This window comes from Microtus pennsylvanicus, chromosome 5, assembly GCF_037038515.1.
Source record: "Microtus pennsylvanicus isolate mMicPen1 chromosome 5, mMicPen1.hap1, whole genome shotgun sequence".
In the NCBI taxonomy this organism is placed as follows: domain Eukaryota; kingdom Metazoa; phylum Chordata; class Mammalia; order Rodentia; family Cricetidae; genus Microtus; species Microtus pennsylvanicus.
The window spans coordinates 95,915,471-95,938,079 of NC_134583.1; the positions used below are offsets into that span (position 1 = coordinate 95,915,471).

The following is a 22,609-nucleotide window of genomic DNA, read 5'->3' on the forward strand; positions in this document are numbered from 1 at the left end:
GATTATATAATTTTAACTCCATTCTGTCCAAATACAAATAGTTTGAAACTCTACAAAATTCACCAACATCAATGCATAATGCTTTGATAGCATGAAGTTCTACTGAATTATTTTTAAGTAAACTTTTAGATTACATAATTAAATCTACATGGACAATATGACTAGTAGGAACAACTACAACTTACAAATGGTTTCTCTGAGAAAGCAATGTTATCCTATTCAACACCAAGTATGTGAAAACAAAATAATGTAAAACAGCATTAAAAATATATGGAATTGATAAAAGTAGGGAAACTTATTTGATTTTCTACCTGTCATAATTTTTTAATAAAAAAAAAAAACACAGGTCTGATTTAGCTAATTTTCCACTGTTCAGCTGATCACTAGAAACTAGAAAAGCAAAACAACCAAAATGCATTGTTTTCCTAAAAACAGGTGCTAATCAGATGTAGGTAGCAAGCTGTAAAAGTCATCGCAAACACTAAACTATATAGAATAACAACTGTAGGTAGGTTCTATCATCATTCACCTGTGAGAGAGAATCTGTAAAAACAAAGAACACACATACCATTCTGACATGACCATAGCTCATTCACATGTAAAGTTTCATGCAAGCAGAACTGTGAACTACATTGTTTAACTTTTAAAACTGAGCTGTGTGTGTGTGTGTGTGTGTGTGTGTGTGTGAGCACGTGAGTGCTGCTATCTTCTTGAGTTTTAAGACAGAAAAAGTAGTCATCAAATGTTTTCTCTTCACTGCCCCATCTCTCTTTCTCCTGAGTCTACAGGGCCTTTCTGATTCCGCCTCTGCTTCCCAAGGCACATTTTTCTTACTCCTTTCCATTATGATGTCTGTTAATTTACTACCATTTTTCTTTTTCTGGTGGTCAGAGAGAAACAAAATAGACCTTCAAATAGGCCATTAAAGAACAAGCTACAATCAGACTACTGCTATCAACACCAATGCAATGATCCCTGAGTCCTGATTCCCTAGTTAAAAGACAGTGGCATAATTGTAGCAGTATCTTCACTGCAGATTGATTATTAGGCGACCCTTATTCATATCTTCACTCAGCAATTTGAATTTTAATGAAAGCAAATGGAATAATTAGCATTTCAAAGTGTGTTTGATACACTGAGAGGGAAAAAGAGAAAAGACTTTTGTGTATAATTTATACACAAAGAAAGCATTTGGGAGGGAGTAGAAAGGAGTGGAGTCTTCTTTAGAATGTGGCAAAGTGCTTCCAGCACTTCTGCATAAACTGTCAAGTCAGTACCAGACTGTTTACAACCAAGAGTTCTCCTCTTTATTATTATTTCGAAGTTTTTATCAGTTGTTTCATTTGGAACTGGAGTGAACGCCTAAACCTATGGATCCAGCAAGTTATATAAAAGACCATTGCCACTACTGCCAGCTAGCATTTTCTAACTGGGCCACTGATTGTTTTAGTTCATCTATTTTCTTCTACAAATAGACACTATCCTGTAAGATCAACTCATAACAAAGAAGAAAGAGTAGAAGCAGATAGGCAAAAATACATACTTTACTAAAAGTGTTATTAAGACAAAATAAATCATTTGGAATGATAAAAAGAAATCAGGTCATTTTAACATCAGAGCAAACTGTATCATTTCTTCCTATCTAGTTTAGCAACAGTAACTAATGGCACAATAAAGAAACATGAGAAAGAGCTGTCCAGTCTCCTCAGGGGAGTTTTCAGGAGCCAACTTAATTAGTAAACTGTGGCACAAAGCTTCTGAGCAGCTAACAAATGCCTCAGGAGACTGAAGGGCAAGAGCTCAGTTCACTGTGGTCATCTATTACTTTCTGCCAGTTTGGTGGAACAAAATTTAAAGAGAGTAAAACAAGAAAGCTAAGGACAAACACTAAGATCAGAGCTAAAATGGAAAGGCCACGTACCCCAATGATGGCGTTCAGTTCTGCCATGGTCACCTGCTTGGCCCGTTCCACAGCCTGCACCACTTGTTGCTGGTGCTATAAATGAAGATCAGAAACAGAATACAATTATTTGTTTTCTACTTAGTCAGAACAGCTTTTCCTAATATGTCCTCTAACTTTTCATGCAAAATAGCATTTGGGAGTCTCCAGATTAAATAAAATCCCCAGGTGGTAGATGACTACATAGATGTCCAGGGTTACTGGGCCCGCAATGCTTAGGAATAACCAGGCATCAGCTGTATACATCATCTCTGTGCTCATGGAGGATGCTCCCTACATCTGCAATATCTGCTCATATTTCATTCTCAGGCCAAGAGAGCACTCTAACCAAACATCTTCTGCTAGTACTGAAAACAAAGCTCAACTTATTCCATCTTTGTCTTTATTATTTCCTTTTCTCTATGCTACCTACAGGAAAAACATTTTTTAAGTATTCCCTACAAATACTTATTTTTAGATTCTTCTATGGTGTTTATTTGCATAAACAGTGAAAGGTTATTTTAATTCCATGTTCTATCTCTCCTGGAAGTGTAAAAGCGTCTATGTTTGTATTTCTGTCATAAAGGGTTGCATGCTTAAACAAAATATAAGCAAATGAATTTGAAGTACTTTATGTACTTTTAAATGCAATTGAAAAACAAAAATTTACAAATCTAAATTATTTTTCCTTAACAAAACTAGAATCATTAATACTGAAAAATCTCTCCACCCTTGATTCATTTCCAAGGAGAATGAGCAATAACTGATATGAATAAGTTTTATGATATTGGTAAGAATCAAAACACAAGGAATACAGAATTGTGCATGGGAGCACTCACACCTCTGGATACACACAAGCAGTTGTATAAGACTCTCAAAATGTAAACATAACCCCATTAAGTACATGTGAAGAGTCTAGTATCCATAGCTCAAATCTGTTCTGTGGAATTCTTTCAAATAGCTTTAGCAAATGAAGGACAAAAAGGTATGTCACAGGCATTTCTCTGTGTGGTTGCAAGAGGCTTGTGTTAACTGATCTCTGGTGAAAATTTTAGCATCATTTCTTCACTAATTTGAAGTGAATACATGATTCAACTATAAAACTGCTTACAACACACAAAGAACTCGCCACAAAACATGTAATTTTCCTTTACTATCAAGTTTCCATGTTAAAACTCTCAAACATATATATGATATTGTGACTTAACTTCTACCTCTGACATGAACAGAGATATGAAAGGGAGGTTCTGTGGTAAAGAAAACTACCTTAAATTAGTTACGTACAACATGGTGTTTTATCCTTTGCTTATTAATAGAAAAATGTTAAATAACAAGTTAATACCTTTTAAGTTTTCACTAAAAATAAGGTAAAATATATACTTGTGAATTATTTTTAATTGCAGGAGTTTCAGTTTCAAAACATGATCCAAAAGGAAGCTCAGTCTATAAGCAGCTATCTACTTACTTTTCCATATTTACTAAAATGACATAAATTTCTCTTATGTAAAATTTGGAGGAAGGGATGGTGAGATAGCTCAGACTACCAGTAAGGTGCTTGTCATAAAAGCATGTGACAGCATGCACTTAATTCCAGCACTGGGGTTGCAGAGAAAAGATCTCTGGAGTTTACTGGCCAGCAAGTCTAATCAACAGGCAAGTTCCAGGTTCAGTGAGAGAGCCTGTCTCAAAATGAGGTGGAGAGAGAAACTGAAAAACACACCAGATTTCAATCTCTGGCTTCTATGAGCACATATGTACATGTGCACACAAACAAGTATGCAGACACAAACACACACATACACAAACCTAGAAGGAATAGTAAGAGTCTATAATAGTAGCTTCAGCTTATCTTAAAGACACTTTAAAACCACATGCCATGTTTACTGAGCACTTACTGTGTGCCAAGTTCAAAGCTCATTTTAAATTTATGATATTTCTCAGCATTGTGAAAAGTAGTAGTACTTGCAAAGTGGCCTCTGAGATTTTTAATGCTCCATGCAGTTTTAAAATATGTATACATACTTGTGTGTGTCTGTGGATGTTTGTGCCAGCAGACCAGGTATGTTGGATCCACCTGCAGCTGGAGTTACACAGTTGTGAGCTTTCCCACATGAGTGCTGGAAACCACTCTTTAACCACTGAGCCATCTCTCCAGCTCCCTCCCATCGTGATTATGTGGGGAAATTGTTGCAAACTTTCTACCTTTTACTTGTGACATTCGGCAGTAGCTGTTTAAAATTTCCAAGTGAGACAAAGAATAGCATGTGCGCTCACCCACAACACATAGCACTCACTCTACTCGTGCACAAATTCACTTAAAGTGCAAACGCTCTTACCATGAGAAGTCTCAGTCTCCTGAAATAGCTCCTTTACATTAAGTATTAAATATTCAAAAAACAATTACATGGGACAGAGATATGAAACATAACTATGTGAGGCCTCTCTACCATGAGGACTGTGCAACTGTTGCTTCATAAATTGTATCTCAACTGCTAAGAGACAAAGACGCCTAGGCAGCAACACTCTATAGCATTTAAATCAAGTGCATTTTTTTGAGAAAACTCAACTCAATTCACTGATCTGCCATCATATCTAACAGTAACTCGTTAAGAAGCTAACATAAAAATGGAAGTCGTGACTCAGCTTGTGTGCTTTGATAGCAATGGCTAAGGGCATACAGTTTCTGGACTTTACCTGCAGTTTGGAATTCACCTTCCCTGTTTCTGCTCACACACATGAATTCTCTGCTGATTAAGGACCTTTTGAATATAAGCTTCCTGAGGCAAACAATGCCACCTCTTTTGTGAGCTCTCAAAACACAAGTACCACCCTATCACGCCTCTCTGCACAACAAGGAAACACATCACCCGTACACTGGACACACCCATCAGGTAGCGTGAACATCAAAACTCACACAGAAAGAAGAGGTAAAAAGATGAGAAAACTAAACTTTATTATTATTCCCCAAAGTTGGCCCAATGCATTTTGTTTTTCATTATCAGATCTTAACAAATAAGCTCCCTGACTCAGGAAATTCATTGTGCTTATAATGAGGATAGCTTTTCCACTATGCCTGACAACTCTTCATTTTCCTCCTCTTCCCTACCTGTCACTTACTCCCACTCCACTCGCATTTTATTTCAAGCCCCACGTCCAGCTTGTTCTTTCTGATACCACACCTCAAGTGGTGAAGAAGAAGGCACTTTAGCCCCTGCTACTAAGCAGAAAGGAACAGTCCCTTCTTATGCTTCAACAACGCTACCAAACAAAATATTGAGAAAATACTAAAAAGCCAAGGGGATGACTGGGATTTAAAGGAGACAAAATATAACTAATTACTTTTTCCTTAAAATGTTGAACCTTACATTCCTTAGTTTTAAAAAAAACTATGCCGTAGAAATTTTATGACTGCAGAGTTACCGAAAAATCACTGAATTATACACAAGATAAAATGAATTTATGGGACATATATTATACTTTAATATGATTATTTTACAAAAATACTGTAATTTGCAGAATACAGGTATTGCTGGGGGTTAAAAAACTGTACATTGAATTACTTTTCGACTATTTTCATTGTTATAAAATTATTTTAATATTTGATCAAAAAAGCATTCAATTTTTCTTCCATGAAACAAAATTATAAGTCCATAAAGGTCCAATAAGGCCTACTGATGAATAGACCTTTAAGAACCAATATGTGTGCAGTAGGTTTTTAAAGTATGTTTTTCAGAAGTGATAGCAATGTCAGTGTCTGTCATAGCAATTATTTTGAGGCAAGAGATGTGATACTAAAGAGAAAAGTCATAATAAAAATTGTTGCACTTAAAATTTTTCTAAATTTACTGCACATATTAGGCAAAAATGCAAAGATGCTCAGAATTCTAATAACGAAAAACACCCCCCAGATGTGAAGACACAAAGTAAGACTCACCACACCCATTTAATATACAATGCACAATTAGAGTACGAGAAAGGGAAGGGCATAAACTATCAGAAGAGGTTTTAAGAGGGAATCACGAAAGTCTTAGCTTTTCATTCATTTGTTCATTCAAATGTGTTAAGTGCCTAATAAAGCACAGGCACCAAGGTTAGGATTATGACATGATAGACCACACCACAGTTGTTTGATTTCTATGAAAAGGGGCTGGAGAAATAGCTCAGAGTTAACAGCCCTTTTTGTTCTCGCAGAGGAGCTGGGAGAGATGATTCCCAGCACCCACAAGGTAGCTCACAATCATCTCTAACTTCAGTTCCAGAGGATCCAATACCCTCCTTCTGGCCTCCATGTGCAATATATGCATGTGGTATACATATACACATGAAGGCAAAACTCTCATAGACAGAAAAAAAAGGATAAATCTAAGATTTAAGAACTCTATGAAGAAAGACGAGGAATTAATACTCAAAAGCTCTGTAATTATTACTGGGGAATAATTTCCGAGAGAAAATTAGAGGATGTTATGCAATGATTTATCAAGGAAATATCTTAATCTAATCTAATCTAAATACTAGGGGAAAAGTCCCTAAGGAAGCTGCCTTGACAACTGCAACTGGATGGACTTCTGTGAATGAAGAATGAGGAGAAAAAAATCCAGGCAAAAGGAAGAGCTTAGCAAAAGTCTTTAAGTCTCTCTCAAGGAAGGAAGTGAGTTAGCTGTGTGTGACTGGAGGAGCAGGAGATGTGGAACCCTGCTGAGCAACAAGCAGGGTAGGATTGTGGGCCATTGGGATAGGCAAAAAATGGAATAAGCATTCGTAACAACAGCAACAACATAGGCAAACGCACGGAGACACAAATGTATGGCAGAGGCATTTTCTAGAAAAGCACCTATTGGTGGAAATAAAATCTGGAAGAAAACAAAAGATGCCCAGTAGTGCAGGCTTTTCATTACAGGAAAACAGCTGTACTTTATTCTTATAGAAAGTGAGAAGTTATTAAAATGTTTTAAGCAGCTGAATCCTGTCAGCGCTGGACTTTATTAAGATAGAATTTACTGAAGGCAAGGGCAAGGAGTGAACCAGACTGCAACAAGAACAGTTGCAGAGCCATGCAATATTCCAGGTGAAAGACACTTAGGTCAGAACTTGGACTAAATGCCTTTCTTAGGAATCATTAGCCACATGTAATAAATGCCACTTATTTACCATAACACAAAACTAAAAGAACCTTTAGAGATTCGGACACACGGAAACCAGGTTTTGTTAACCACCAAACGAGACTCTGCACCCTGACTTCCAAATGCTGTCTGGTTTGGTATGGTAAGAACTGCAGTACAACTACAGGAGAAAAAACATTAGTATATCCAATAGTTGACTCTCTACAGCATTCTAGCCAGTTGTTAGTCATTCTCTGAAAAAGTCATGGCCTCTTATTAATAAGCTTTTTCTAGTGGAGGAGAATGAACATTAACTCTAATGACTTAAAATCTACTTTCCCAAAACTTCACTTGACCCCAGTTTTGTCTCAAAATTTGCCTCTGCTTCAAGCATCTGAAAATAGTAAAACAGATTTCCAACTTCCTTTCTTCCAGGTTAAACATTCGTAGGTCACTCAGTGGCTCTAAGGCCATTCATCCTTCATGGCATACTCAGTGTGGCTAGAACACAGCGCTCCTGGTACATCTAGCAGATCAAGTCCAAGTAAAAATACCACTATATGTTTTGAAAGTTTCACTGAAATCTCACTTTAAGAATTTAATAACCCTACTTTTAGAATCCTACTAGAGAATTCTTACCAAGTTTACAGGCACATATGCAATTTAAATCTAACTGTAATCTCCAAATAAGGCTGTACTAGTGTTCCAAAATGGTTTCGTAAAATAATAATAATAATAATATTACAAAACATATAAGCAACACCAGTACTTAGTAAAATGAAGAACTTCTCAAAGTTACACTTCAGATGGTGAACATGTACACACAGCCTATCAATTTTGGCTTGAAATATAGGATCAAAGACTACAAATCTAAACAGAGTTCTCAAAAAAAGAAACATAAATAGGGAATATTTTTAAGTATTCAACATACTTGATCATTGAAGAAATGCAAATTAAAACTACTTTGAGGCTCCACTTCACCTTGGCAAAGTGACTAACATCAAGAAAACAATCCCTGGTGATATAGGTATGAATAATTTACATTGGTATGGATTTTAAGGTCAATTTTGTTATATGTATATGTATTTCTTGATCTTGATTAAGGTATTGTGATTGTGTAGTTCATTTAAAATGTAATGTATAATAGAAAATATAGGTTGCTAATGGATAATCATCGATAATAGTAAAGCTTGTAGTCATGTTAGTTAGATTTTCCAGATATATAGAGATATATTTCAGATAGGCATTCTTCATATCTCTCAAAGGCTACAGAATAATGGCATTTAAAATATTTTAATAACTTAGGATTTTTCATGACAATGAGACATGTCTGCTCCTGGCGGCACCAATCTACTTCGAGAGGAAGATGGGCTCCTTATGGAGCTTGATAGCCATTTGGGCAAGAAACTGCTCTTGCCTGGACTGATGCATAAACTGGACACAAAGAACCTGCAGAGAGAGGACTGCTGAACTTGCCTAAAGGTGAGATGGTCTTTCGGGGTTCCTGACTCATGAAAGAGTCTGCGAGACATTCTGCAGGATGCAGCAGAAAGTGACTGAACTGTCTTTGGAATTTCCTGCTTGATAAAAATGTCTGCTGAATACTATGGGCCTGAAGGCTGAAGATGGATGCCCCAACGGTACAAAAGAACTTTGGGTGACTGTCCAGGCAGCGAGATGTCTCTGTCATTTCTAGAGTTTTCTTATTTCTTGTTTACTTAGATAGTATTATATCCTTCTGGCGTCTTTGATGGAGTTGAAAAATGAATAGATAGTTATAGTTTTCCTTAGTTATGATAAAAGATAAAATAGATATAAATATTGTAACTGTAATTCTTGCTTGATAACTGTTTTGTTATATGTAATTTTGCTATGTTAAAGTTAAAGCCTTCCCCTTTTTTGTTTAAACAGAAAAAGGGGAAGTGATGTGGGAGTGTCATATATCAATCTGTTGATTTCATTGGTTAAGCAATAAAAAAACTGCTTGGCCCTCATAGGTTAAAACATAGGTGGGAGGAGTAAAAAGAACAGAAGGCTAGGAGAAAGAAGCTGAGTCGAGAGTTGCCATGATTCTCCCACTCCAGGCAGACGCAGGTTAAGATCATTCCTGGTAAGCCAGCTCGTGGGCTACACAGATTATAAGAAATGGGCTAGTCCAGGTGTGAGAGTTAGCCGAGAAAAGCCTAGATATAATGGGCCAAGCAGTGTTTAAAAGAATACAGTTTCCGTGTAATTATTTCAGCTAGAGCTAGCCATGTGGGCGGCCGGGTGCCGGGGCCACAGCCCCGCCGCTCTTACTACAACACCCTGGGGAGTGGTGGCACATGCCTGTAATTCCAATATGAGGAGGCAGGCAGAAGCAGGCCCATCTCTGTGAGTTCAAGGCCAGCTCGGTCTACAAAGAAGAGTTCCAAGACAACCTGGGGTGTTACACAGAGAAACCCTGTCTTAAGAAATAAACAAAAACTTAAAAAAAGAAGTAAAAAAAAAAAACCAACAGAAATTTCTGGCATGGATGTAGTGAAAGAATGTCCTTCTCTTCAGTAGAAGGTGAACTAGCAGCCACTGTGGAAGTCACCGTCGGGTTTCTCAAAAACTACAAATACAACTACCATATTATGAAGTTATTGAGTGCTCGAGAGTGCACGCACATACCCATGTCTCTAACCCATGACAAAGACACCATCACACCCATGGTCGGGGCTACTCTAGTCACAATATCAATGGAATCAGACTGGCTATTCATCACTGGATGAATAGATAATGAAATTATACTAAAGGAATTTTATTCAGTTGTTATAAAATGAAATTGGTGGAACATGGATTGAACTTGAAAAATAAAAAAGTAACCGAGGCTCTGAAAAACATCTCATTTTTTTCCTCTCATATGTAGATCCCAGTCTATTGGTGTACTTATACAGTGTGTGTGTAGATAACAAGAAACAAAAGGGAGACCCATTAGAAGGTGAAGGAGGTTTTAATGAGTGGAGAATAGGTAGCAACACAGGCGATAGTAAAGTGGAAGGAAGAATAGGAAGGGAAGGCTTAAGAATGGAAGGGGTCAGAAAGATGGAGAAAAGAGATGAGAGAAGGGAATTCAACCAAAACCGAGTATGTATGAAAATACCAAGGAAATCTACTTTGTAGAATAATCAAAAGACAACAATAATACAAAAAATAAGCATATAGGAATACTTTGGAAAGGCTGCCCAAGTCTTTTCCACACTCATCGTTTTGCCTTGCCTTCTTCCCTTCTCATATGACACAGAATTATTATTATTTTATTTTCCAAGACAGAATTTCTCTGTGTAACTTTGGAGCCTATTCTGGAACTAGTTCTTGTAGACAGGCTGGCCTCGAACTCACAGAGATCCGCCTGCCTCTGCCTCCCAAGTGCTGGGTTTAAAGGCGAGTGCCATCACAGCCTGACTCCAGAATTCTTTATTGGTATGTCCAAGCTCTACAGTTCACAGATGTCCAACAGTACTTCCTAAAACATTTACAATGTTTGATTTGTACTAATAATTTGTCATCCACCAACCACAGATGAATAAGCACTGAGTAGTTGAAATGTGGCTAGTAGAACTGAGAAAGTAATTCTTAATTTTTCTTAAACTTTACTTACAATTTAAATTGACACAAATACTTTAAATTGACTGCAATAGACCATGCTACTTTGTTTATACTCAAAGTACTTTGAAATTTATCTTCATTCAAAGATAGTAGGTTTTTCAAGCATACATTAATTTTGGAAACCTGAATATAAGGTTGCCAATGCTGCCTTTAGAGGGAAGCCCACATTTAATTAAACCTTCAGGATAAAAAGAAAAGTACCTCCTGAGAGTCATCTTTTATTTCCTGAGGTTAAACAGATCATAATCCCATCATTTTGCTACCAATTGTCATTAAAACACATGGTCAGGTAAAGCAACAATATTACTAGTCAACCAAAAAACACAGAAGAGAATTATGCTTTCGGGTAGCTCGGAGTTTTAATGGTAAAAAAAAACTATCCTAAATGATGTTTACTCTGTACATGCCTCGATGTAAAATTCATAAAAATGGACCAAACCTTCAAAGCATACCCAGTGCGCACCTCTGCATAGAAGGCACTGTAATACATTACCAAGCCTGACCAATTGACTCCAACTGACTTGTGTGCTACAGGCTACGGACACAAATGTTTTCCCTAGATGGTCTTAGAGTTGTCTGGGCGCCTGCCTACCAGAGATTCGTGGGGGATTTCAGCAAAGCTCACCTACATCAATGTTACCATGTTACCACAAGCCACTGATTCCTTACAAAGTTAACAGGCAATATAAGTTAACGTGGAGTGATCGTGAACCAGTAACACTGCTACCAGAGTGTGTAACCACTGCATTTTGTTCATTCCCTCCCTAAGGCACAATAAGAAAGTGACTGATCACATTTTTCAAATTCCATTTCACAATTATTCTATACATTCAAAATGTGATTCAGAGAAACCCATACCCACATCTTAAATAAATGGCATGAATAATAAATTTCTATTACATGCCTAGAAAGGTTGTTTTCCTATTACATTAGAAGAAACAAATGTAGAGCTAAGACAAAAACATCTGTATCATTTGAAATTTTAATTCTATGGGATTCATACGACCCCTATTGCATAACTATGTGTCACTGTCTACTTCTTAAATGCAATGTAGAAAGCCCAAATAAATCTAGAAAACTGTGAGGAAACAAACAATGAAACAAAGAAAATTCACAACATGGTACAACTCATTAGAAAACCTAATAAGTAAATGGGGTAAGGAGAGCTCCCAGCTGGAATTACTCTGTACCAAAAAGAATTCAAGGTGAAAGTTACCTTTTCCCTAAGTAAATGTGAGCTGAAAAGTAAAGGACTAAAACTTTTCAATATAATTTAGCTTTAATGGTCTAAAATGTCTAATGAACATGTCTGTTAAATATTTTTTAAAAACAATTATTTCATTTATCAAACCAGTATTTACTCAAAATAAAAGACACATATGAAAAACTGCTCTGCTCCTTTGTAAGCCCAGCCCCTAAGTAAGTCTTCATATCACTGTGAGATCCAGCCTACATGACACCTCTACCAGCTCCCAGGCAGCTCTGCTTGTTTTAAATACCTTACGACCAGAACACCTAGCTATGAAGTTCGAGAAGGAGGAAAGGAAGCAAATGTCCATTCCCCTTGGCACTGAATGATTAGAAACAAGCTGTTCGGTTTATGGATGGCAAGGTTTAAAACAAGGACCATGAGTTTAAAAAATGGGACTTCAGTAGCCACCGTTCAGAAGGAACCATGGTCTGCAGGTTATTTCAGGCTGTGGTCTAGAAATGGTTTGCATAAGTGCAGAGAGAACAGATAAGTGAGTACTCAGATACAAATGGGACATCATTTCACAACCACAGTGCAGGACTATCCTGACAAGAGGGAGAAGAAAGCTCGTGAGGGAGGTCAGCCAACACTGGAGCATAACAGTATCTTCTGGACATGACAGGGCCATGACACTCATGGACTCACAGCAGCAGAGTCTGTGAGCCCTTGACCCTAGCTGAGGAACTATGGACAGATGACAGCTTCCAGGGAGAGGGAGAGTTTCTTTAAGGGTTTAGCCCCTAGTAGACCAACCACACTCCCGTGGACAGCACCCTTACTCAGGAATGTATCTGGGCAGTACAAAGTAGATTTTGTTATTAAGTAACAAAGAAAATGAGGTTGGGGAATAGGGAAAGGAGAGTGAATCTGAATTTGGGGGATGAGGTGAGAAGGTATGATCAAAATGTATTGAAGAAAATTCCCTAAGCACAAAACTATTGAAAATGGCTTGTGATACAAGCAATCAAAATGGGTCAACCTAGCAATATTATGTAAGCAGATTTAAAAACAAAAAATATCTTAAAACTCCATAAAAACCAATGACCTGAGCAAACACTGTAATTCTTTCATGATTTGGGAAAGGGAACTTGGATTTTTTTATCTCACTGTCTCAAGATACCTATGAAATACCAAAGAAAGAAAAGCATTTCCCACCCAGCAAATCTGCTACAAAATATTGCCGGGCAAGTACAATTTGCCATAACCTAGCCTTTAACCAAGAAGTATAAGAATCCTAGGACTGTAAGTTTTTAACAAGCATACATAAATAGTTAAAGACCCTACGAGTTGTTAAGATAGACTAAACAGCCCATAACTGTTCATATCTACTGTATTCCTTTCTGTACTGTACAAACTTACCAAGTGTAAACTACTCAGTGAGCTACTGTTCAGGATGATTTAAACTACAGGGATATATGGTTTTTATAGCAAGAACTATGCATTATTTATCTATTAGGTTATCAATTAAAATGGGTAGTACTAAGTACTTGGTCAGAGAGAATATTTGTCATGTAAACACATATCATGGTTAGTAGTAATAATAGCCATTATTTGACTGCTAGCTTTAGGCGGCTAGTAGTTTTAGCTTTCAGTGGCTGTGGAAAACTATACTTCTAAGTCTTATAGCTATGTGGGGACAAGTAACTAGGTCTAGGACATTGCCAAGGGGGCAGTAAAAGTGAACTTCTTTCACATTCTGCCCATTAAAAAAACACCCCCCCCCCCATTCCTGTTTCTGTAGACAGGGCAGGACCCAGTGGAGCTATAGAAAATGAACGTGAAGATAAAAAGTTTACAGTAAGTTGAAGTTAGCAAATAATTAGTACATTTCCTTTAAAAACAACTGTTTCCTGAGAAGAATAAGCTTTTTTCATGAATAAATCAGTTAGGTAAGTTGAGTTCTAAAATTAAAATATCCAAATATCCTGTTAGGTCTTTTACATCATCAGCAATTCTTAATATTTTATAATCTGTTTTTAATTTATGTTTATTGTTTTGCCTGCATGTATGTATGTCTGTATGACGGTATCAGAAGTCCTGGAACTGCACTTATAGACAGGTGTGACCTGCCATGTGAGTGCTGGGAATCAAAGCCGGATCCTTCAGAAGAGTAGCCAGTTCTCTTAACCACTGAGCCATCTCTCCAGCCCTATCAATTCTTATTAACAAGCTACAAAGGTAGCTCTGGAGCCTATCATAAAACGGAGAACTGTACCATCAACACCATAAAGGATGTAAAAGTGGCTGAGCCAAAATTTGGCCCAGAGTCTGGCTGAGCTCAGGTTTTTCTCACACTGCATCCTTTCGCATAAATCTGTCTCTTGTGGTGAAGCCTGTTCCTTGTTATTAACACAACTTTCTGCAAAATGGAACTATTTACTGAGAAGAGAGTTGAACTACAATGTTAGAGACCTATAACCTACTAGGAATCTGAAGTTCTTAAAGGTCTTAGAACACTTAGAACCATGAAGTACCTACTGTTTGATTCTAAATAATCCTTACAGGGAGGGATACATACATATATATTACACACACACACACACACACACACACACACACACACACACACACACACACACACACACACAAAACCAAAAACATAACTGCTCTTCAATTTGGTTCAATATTTAGGTGTTTGATATTTAACACCTGAAATCTAACAAGTCAAAATAATGACAAAAATACTCTTTTCCTTCTGAAAAGTTAATCTTTGTAGAACTGACTGCTTGATGCTAGAGTGGTAAGTCCTAGAGAACCACATTGAACTATTTCTTTGAATTCTTCCTAAGTTTTTCTTCTTTTCCAAATGTCTTAGAACCTAAACAGATTCCATTTCCCTGAAAGTACACTAGGAGAGGAGGAACAAAGTACTTCCTATACCAGATGCTATTTCAGTTTCAATACATACAATACACATTTTAAGACAGAATTAATCTCATTCAATAGGAGCACAGGCTTACAGAGATAACGTTACCAACATAAGTCAATGTGGAAGAGCTTTGATTTAATCCCACATTAGCAGAAATGTTGCCCCTATTATCAAGATGTAACAGTGAAACATAAATTTCTATTTACATCAGAGTAGCCATAAAAGGTGCAAGCTGCTGGATGGGGGAGGTGGTATGGGATGGGAGAGCATACACCAAGACAACATTTGCTGGCATTCCTCAGTGTGACTGAGGATCCAGAAAGACTAAGGGTCTATAGGCTCTATCCTGATATTGCTCAAGAAAAATAACCATATGCCCAGCTAGTTCAGATTCTTTGGGCATAGTTTTAATTTACAAAGAGAAGTAAAAAGAGAAACAATTCCATGCTTGCAAAACACAATGATTCAAAAGGATTTAGAAGCAGTTCCAGGCCTTCCCAAAAGAGAACTTACAGGCCTGTCTTGTCTTTGCTGACATCACCACAGCCAGAGCTGCTATTCCCACGGGAAGTGCATGTGCTAAATGCCCAAGTGTGGAGCCCCGTTAGCCCACAGATGAGGAAACTGAGGCTGAGAGAGGCAAAGTATTTGCTAAAGGCCACGCAGCTTGGGTTGGATTAGACAAAGCCATGTGATTTGTAGTTGGGAAGTCAGGACTCAACCTACGTATGGCGGCCAACAGCTGGCACTTTTTTATAGAACTGACAGCTTGGAGGCGGTTACTTGTAATTTCTTTCCTGAAAATGAGACAACATGAAAAGAACTTCCACAGGTATTACCATGATATATATTTTATGAGGACAAAAATCTGAGAGCGGAGTACAAATCTGTCTAATAGCCAAAAGAGGGGTGAAGAAAAGGTTCAATCAGATGATGGTTCGTGGTTACCGAACTCTGGTATTATGGGTCCTATGAAATTCTAAAATCTAAGTAATAGACAACTATTAATTTTTAACAGCAAGAGATAGTACTATTTTTGTCTAATATTTAGGACTTTAGTAGTAACTATGTATATTGGCTCCAGTTTTATATGCTGCAAGGAAATATTAGAAAAGAATCTTTCTGTAATTTTAAGAGTATACATCAACTTTTAAGTATATTTGAGCTAAAATTTGGTTTTAAATAAAAAGGTTTTATAGTTAAAAATTAAACAAATTTAATAGTTGTAATTAATTAGTACATTTTTTGTAAGTTTGAAAAAAATACTATACACTATCAATTAACATATAGAACTAAATTAAAGGCAGACGTTCTAGATGTATAGAATTTACCTCCTGTTTCTGTCAGACTCCAAACACCTTCATCTACACTGTCTTGTAACTTATGCACAGTCTCCTGGGAACACCTTCCTTTTTCCCCCCAGATAGAATCATTTAATTTTTCACTAAAAACATTTAAAAATAAATTCAAATAGCACAGCTGCCTTCCTGGCAGCAACACTGTCACACAGAAAGCTGGTGTTAAAAGATCAGATTAAGAGCCTTCAGTCCTGGCACCAAGTGATACCCGTAGCCATGCAGGAGTGATTTTCCTGCCACTGAGGAGACAGGAAATAGAATCCTTCTTTCTCTAATAGCCTGCCTCTTCCCCACCCTCCAGATTAAGGTCCATCTGGCCCCAGAGAGGAAATGAGGTATCTGCTTACAGACAGAATACCCTAAAATACAAGGTTGACTATGTTTAACCTCAAACACAAATGAGACCCTGAACAATGAGAACAAACATACTTGTGGCTTACACTTTAAGAGACATACTTCCATTGTACAAAATCAGAAAGAGTAAAGAAAGATATACACAAAATTAGGATTTAGGAAACCATGATATAGGATTATTATATATATTAAGGACTGAAATCAAGAACTGCCAAACCTTAGGGAAACAAATAGTTTAATGTTGAAAGAATGATGTCTACCCTTTCAGACAAATGCAGAAGAAAAGGTTGTTAATACCTCCCCCAAGGCTTTTCTCTATGGGGTACAACATCCTCAACCAATTAATTTCAGTCTTGCTTAGTGCTGCTACCATTGCACATTCTGCTCCTACTGGGCCTGCTCATACAAACAACATAACTCTTGTGGGAAAATAAATTAGTACCTCCAAGACCACCTTTCATTTCTGACCATAAACCAGTCCGCAAAAATGCCACGTGGACAAACCTGTCCTAGTAATTGCATAGAGTGGTTTGTATCTGCTGAGATCCAAAAATTAACATCACCCCAAGGGACAGTTTTAACTTTTCCTTTCTACCTTTGAGCCTCACGCCTCAGCCTGGTTTTAAGGTCACATATTCTTCTCACTCTTTATCTCCACAAGCAGAACTTCTTAAAGTAAGAGACAATCAAATCTAGATGAGGCCTGGAACAGTCAAGCTCCCCAAAGAAATGAAAATATGAGCTAGAGATGGCTAAATGTTGAGAATACTTGCTTCTCTGGCAGAGGAACTAAGTTCTGTTTCCAGCACTCCCTTGCTGGCTTATAGTCATCTGTAACTCCATTTTTAGGGATCTACTGCTTCCTTTTGGCCTCTGCAGGCACCAGGTACATATGCAGCACACATGCACAGAGGCACACAAGCATAAAGATAAATATTTTAAAAAAGAAAAAAATGCAAATATGCTCTTTGACACTTAGTTAAAACACATCTAATCCAGTCACAGGTAAATACTACGTTAAAAATAGGTAAATGAGGATAATGATGTTTAGTGGTCATAGATAGAAGGGGGAAAACAGCATGTGAATTAGGAAGTAGCAAGGTTTGTGAACAGAGTGTGCCCTTCTTCAACAGAATAGTTATGCAAATCAAATCCTGGTTTGGACAAAATATGCCAGACAGAAATCCACATGTCTATAATGCATGTACAAACTCAAATGCTGGTTTGTGTCTAACCCCAGCACATGCACTGTTAGACAAATGTGTAAATAGCTATTCTGAATGGCAGTGACAGAACACAGTAACTAAAGAGTGAGAGGAAAGTGCCTTCTCTATGCGAAAACGAAGTACCAAGCCTGTGGTCCCAAGACTTTAGAAATAGCTCATCCTTCTTACAGCTGATCATACCAGAGCAAATAAAGAATTTAATAATCCAAAAGCAAAACTCTAGTATTATCATTTAAACTTTCTACCTAACCAAAGCAAGAAATAAGCAAAGTAAAAAAAAAGGGGGGGGGATACAAAGAAACCACCAAGAACTAGAAAGGTAGACCCTCCTTCACACCTACATAAATTTTTGACAGTATACACTTTCCTTGGTAGTAAGCAAAGCAAGTGAGCCACATGCCAGGCATTGGTTCACAAAGAGGCTCCTATCAGCAAAGCCTAAAGTGACACAGAAATGAGTACACTGAATTTATCTTGGATGTCTGTTCTAAATACATAGACAACATAAAAGGATTAATCATTAACTTAAAATAACTTTTAATAGGCAGAAGCCAAAATTCCCATTAGGTGAAGCTCTTGTTGAGTCTCAATGCTCAATGACAGATGTAGAGATCAAGTTCTTGTCTTGGTGGCAATATTACCACCTCTGCAATTAGATGTCATTACAGCAAACAGGCATAATCCTGAGCAATACTACTTTTAATAATGGCAACAAAAATATTTTAGCAATTAAATTTTACTTAACAGATATATTCTATCATTAAATACATTTAAATTATGTTACACCAGACATTAATAAGGTTCAAAAGTTGGAATGAGAACATTACATCTTAAAAATGTGAAATATGAACATCAAGAAAATGACAAGGAAAAAAAGAAAAAAAAAGAAAGAAAATGGCAAGGCCAGAATCATGTCTAAATCCCTTATCTGTAAAAATCAATAAAATGGCAACAATGATCAGATCAACTATCTTACCTCTTGGGACAGGAAAGGAATGACCTGTGCACAGATAGCATTTAGTCGTTTCACAATCTCTGCCTGCAAAAAAGAGAGAAACACAATAGGAAGAACAGTCAGCTGGTTATAGATTCCCCAAGATATTAAGCGGATGATATTAAAAGACTCTTGTCCTCTGGCTGACGGTGTCAATGGAAGAGGAAAACTACCTTCTTAGCAAGCCCATTAAAAGGATGCAGTGACAACAGAGCCACATTAGCAGCAGGATTTATTAAATAGCATTCAGCTTAAAATTTAATCTTCAAGCACCAGAGTAATAAAAAATGAATTTAATCTCCATGACTAGAACCCAGTTTTCTAAGGCTTTCATCAGAAGGACCCTTGCCCAATCTAATGGTTCTTAAAACCCCTAGTCTTTATTTAATGCAGATGACACATTTTCCTCTACATATCACAACTGTTTCCATAACCAAATGATTAGACTTCCACAGTTGTTCTCTCTCTTCCCTACCCTCTCTTAAGTTCACGCAAAACTGAACTTACCGACTGAGAGCCTCAGCCTTCAGAGTGCTTGAATCTTAAGCATGTGCTGCCACACCTGGCAGTCTTTGACTGTCAACACTTAGTGGGATTTTTATACTTAGTTCCCAATCTCCTGGGGGGAGGGGGGAAGGGAGAGAATAGCAGTAATCAAGTAAACTAATGTAATTATTAATGACTGGGTAGCAGGGTATTTTCAAACAGTAAAGGATTCCATATCTGTCAGCCAGGGTTTGTAGTGTGTAGTTTAGAACAAGCTACAGTCTTAGTACATTTGACAGAACAATGAGTCTGAAGACTTATCTTCATTATCACTTTTCTATAGATATGCAAAAGTTTTAACAAAGTTAGACTATAGAAACTATTATTTAAAAATACAGGGACAAAATATATTTGCCTTGTACACACAATACTGCCTTGGAACTCTGGGGGTTTTAAAGCAATAAAGAAAAAACATGCTGTTACATGTTTTCTTTAAAAACCTGCTCAAACTTTACTGATGTTCACCTTAGTATGAATCTTCAGATGGCATTTAGACACTTTATGATAAGCAGACAGTTTTTAATATATGCACATATGTGCATACAAAATTGCTCATATTTTAATGACGGGGTGGTGAAAGGGGGAAGTTAAGAAATGTTAAAAGACAGAAAATGTAAAGCAATTACTATTCCTGAGACATTCTTAAAATAAATTTCATCCAGAATCAGTCATTTTTATGAAAGCACACAAATGTTCTTTTTCTTGCTAAGTCATTATAGAACAGCAACACTACTTATGCAATCCAGGCTTCCTTGTTTTCGCAGCAACCCTTTTAACTTTGTAGCTACGCAATTACTTAAATGCCAGCACCTTAAAAACTTCATCAGCTAACCCAAAACAAAAATTCACCATGAAGTCCCCAATGTAGGCTTTCCATTACAGCCTGTATTTAACGAGAAAGACAAAGCCCAGAACCACTAAACAGCAGTGACTAAGACTCCACTGTGCTGCCCTGATTTAATTTACTGCCCTGGCCCCACGGATCATTTAGCCATCCTTTAAGAATGCTTAAACCACCATGAAAGGCTGCAATGGGAAACACCAAACCCCTCTCCACCTGGATGCACATTCCACAGTGGTGATGGAGTTAAATTCTAAGGTAAGTTAAGAAAACAGAACAGCATTCAGGAGGCTGAATGCTCAGTGTCTCAAAGGCATTTGGTGGTTAGGCTTTTTGTAGGGAGAGGTGGGGGTAGGAATAAAAGATAATGAGACTTTAGGGCAGACCAAACTGATGATTCTTATGCTTAGAACCATCTGCCAAGCATATTTTCCTCATTATGTTGTTTACATAAATAAAATAGTCCCTTGCTAGAAGGGTTGAAAAAAAGTATGTGGGCATGTAGGAAAACTGAGTTCTTTAATTTGCCTACATAATGTAGGCAGTAAAAACTACTCAGGAAACTCATTCATCTGGTCAAATAAAAAAATAAGAGACATTTGGCACCTCAATAAGCTATTTTAGGTCCAAGCATCTATTTAAGGCAAAAACAAAAACAAAACAATGCCAAAATAAAAAGAAAAAAGTCTTAATGCTAAAAATTATGTATGTTAACACACACCAACAGAAAAACAAGGGTAAAATCTTCAAAGTTTTCTTTAAAGGTCTCCTTTTGTTTAAAAGACTTCTTAATTTCTTTACGCTGTCATGCCAATAGATTTTCATGGACAGGCTAATTGGCAGCAAGGGGGTGGGGTATGTCTGTGTGATTTCATACAATTAAGCAGGCCATTCCTCACTTTGAAAGCTAAAGTTGCCTCGGAAACACTTCTGCTTCCATGGTCATCTAATTTCACCTCTTTTGTCCCACTGGACCAAGCTTTGGGGAGGCATCATTTATTTTCAGGCATTTCCACTGGGCTTCAGCGATCAACCAGTAATACTGTGGACACACACTTCTAATGGCCTATGTTTTGAAACTGAGTCTAATCTAATGGCGTGGGGCCCAAACTCCTTTTCTAGCACAGCCATTAAAGGATGTAGGTTATTGCTGTTGTCACCATTGATATTTGTCATTGTAATGTAATTAGGGCCCTAAAATGATGCATTACAGCCCTTGGCACAGCTTCTATTAAAATCTTTTCTTCTGCTCACTGAACTGCGACCTGCTTTCTGATGAATAACAGACAGACAGCTTTAGGGTAAGAAGCAGATTCATCAAAGAAGTATTTTTCAGCTTTGGGGAAAGAGGGAAAAAGACAACTTAGCAGGAAAAGCCACAATACACATTTGAATTGCATCTGACCACTTGAAATTCTGATTGCATCTGATGAATCTGGCTTAGACAATATATTTCCAGTCTTTGAATCACATGGTTAATCAGGGCTCTAATCTGCTATCCATCAGACTATGCCAGTTCTTTGGCTTCCAATCAAATTTATAGGTGATGTGGGTCATGCATCCCTGAGCAATGCATTCACAGATAACCCATTGAAAAAGGCAAAGATGCTGAAATACTGCTCGTTGTTAGAATTACTCAGTTGTTATAGCATTTGATGCTTTACAGGGCATTGCATAACTACTGCCTTTAATATCCATGATATGCCTAATCAGCATTAATAGTCCTAATAAAAGGACAATTGTTCATGTCAAAAAATGACCAAAAAGAACCCTCATACACTGACAAGTAAACTTTGACGCTTCTATTACATCTTCCCTATTCATAAAGATAGACATTTAAGAAAAGCAGTTGATGGTGCTGGTGAAATGGCTCACCCCTTAAAACCGCTGAATACCAGAGTTCCATTCCCACACCCACATTTGGAAGGTGACATGGGCCTTTTAAGTCCAGTTCAAAAGGATCAGATACCCCTTTTATACACATTGGCACTTGCACACATATATGCATACATATATAGGGCCCATATAAATAAAATTTCCTTCAAATTTTTAATAAAAAAGTTGAACATATTTTCCTACACTCAATTCACCACGATTCTATTTCTTTTTATTTTCTACCTTTGTGTCTATTCCAATAAATAGATTCAATAAAAATGACAATCTTCCCTACTCAACAAACAAACAAACAAACAAACAAACAAAAAAAGCCATTTGGTTTTGACAAAATACCTTAGAGAAAAAGTGACAACAAAAAAGACATTCTATAAAAAAAAAAAAAAACCCTGACTTTGCATGCACTCATCACCTGGTACTGTGTGCCGTTATGCTAACTCTAGAGAAGAGATGAAGAATGGGACAGAAGTGTCACCAGTCATAATGATGGGGGAAACAGGAAATTTCAAGTAACTCACTTTAACTCTTATACACAGGCAAGTTAAAAAATTTATTAAGTATGTTATAGCATGGAAAAGATTTTTTTTTTGCAAATAAGGCCTTTA

The 22,609-nt window shown here is 37.2% G+C and overlaps 1 protein-coding gene across 7 annotated transcripts in view; it reads right to left on the bottom strand.

The window, feature by feature from the left end:
- Tle4 (TLE family member 4, transcriptional corepressor) overlaps nt 1-22,609 on the bottom strand; it is a 137,912-nt gene that overhangs the window by 86,124 nt on the left and 29,179 nt on the right. For 5 of the 7 annotated variants that reach the window (XM_075973627.1, XM_075973623.1, XM_075973626.1 and 2 more), the window contains exons 5-6: nt 18,707-18,769; nt 1,922-1,996 (exon numbers count right to left, since the gene is read on the bottom strand). In XM_075973627.1, coding sequence (XP_075829742.1) covers nt 1,922-1,996; nt 18,707-18,769 — 138 coding nt within the window. The remainder of the gene's footprint in view (nt 1-1,921; nt 1,997-18,706; nt 18,770-22,609) is intronic. The other 2 variants (XM_075973628.1, XM_075973625.1) reach the window with 1 other exon arrangement.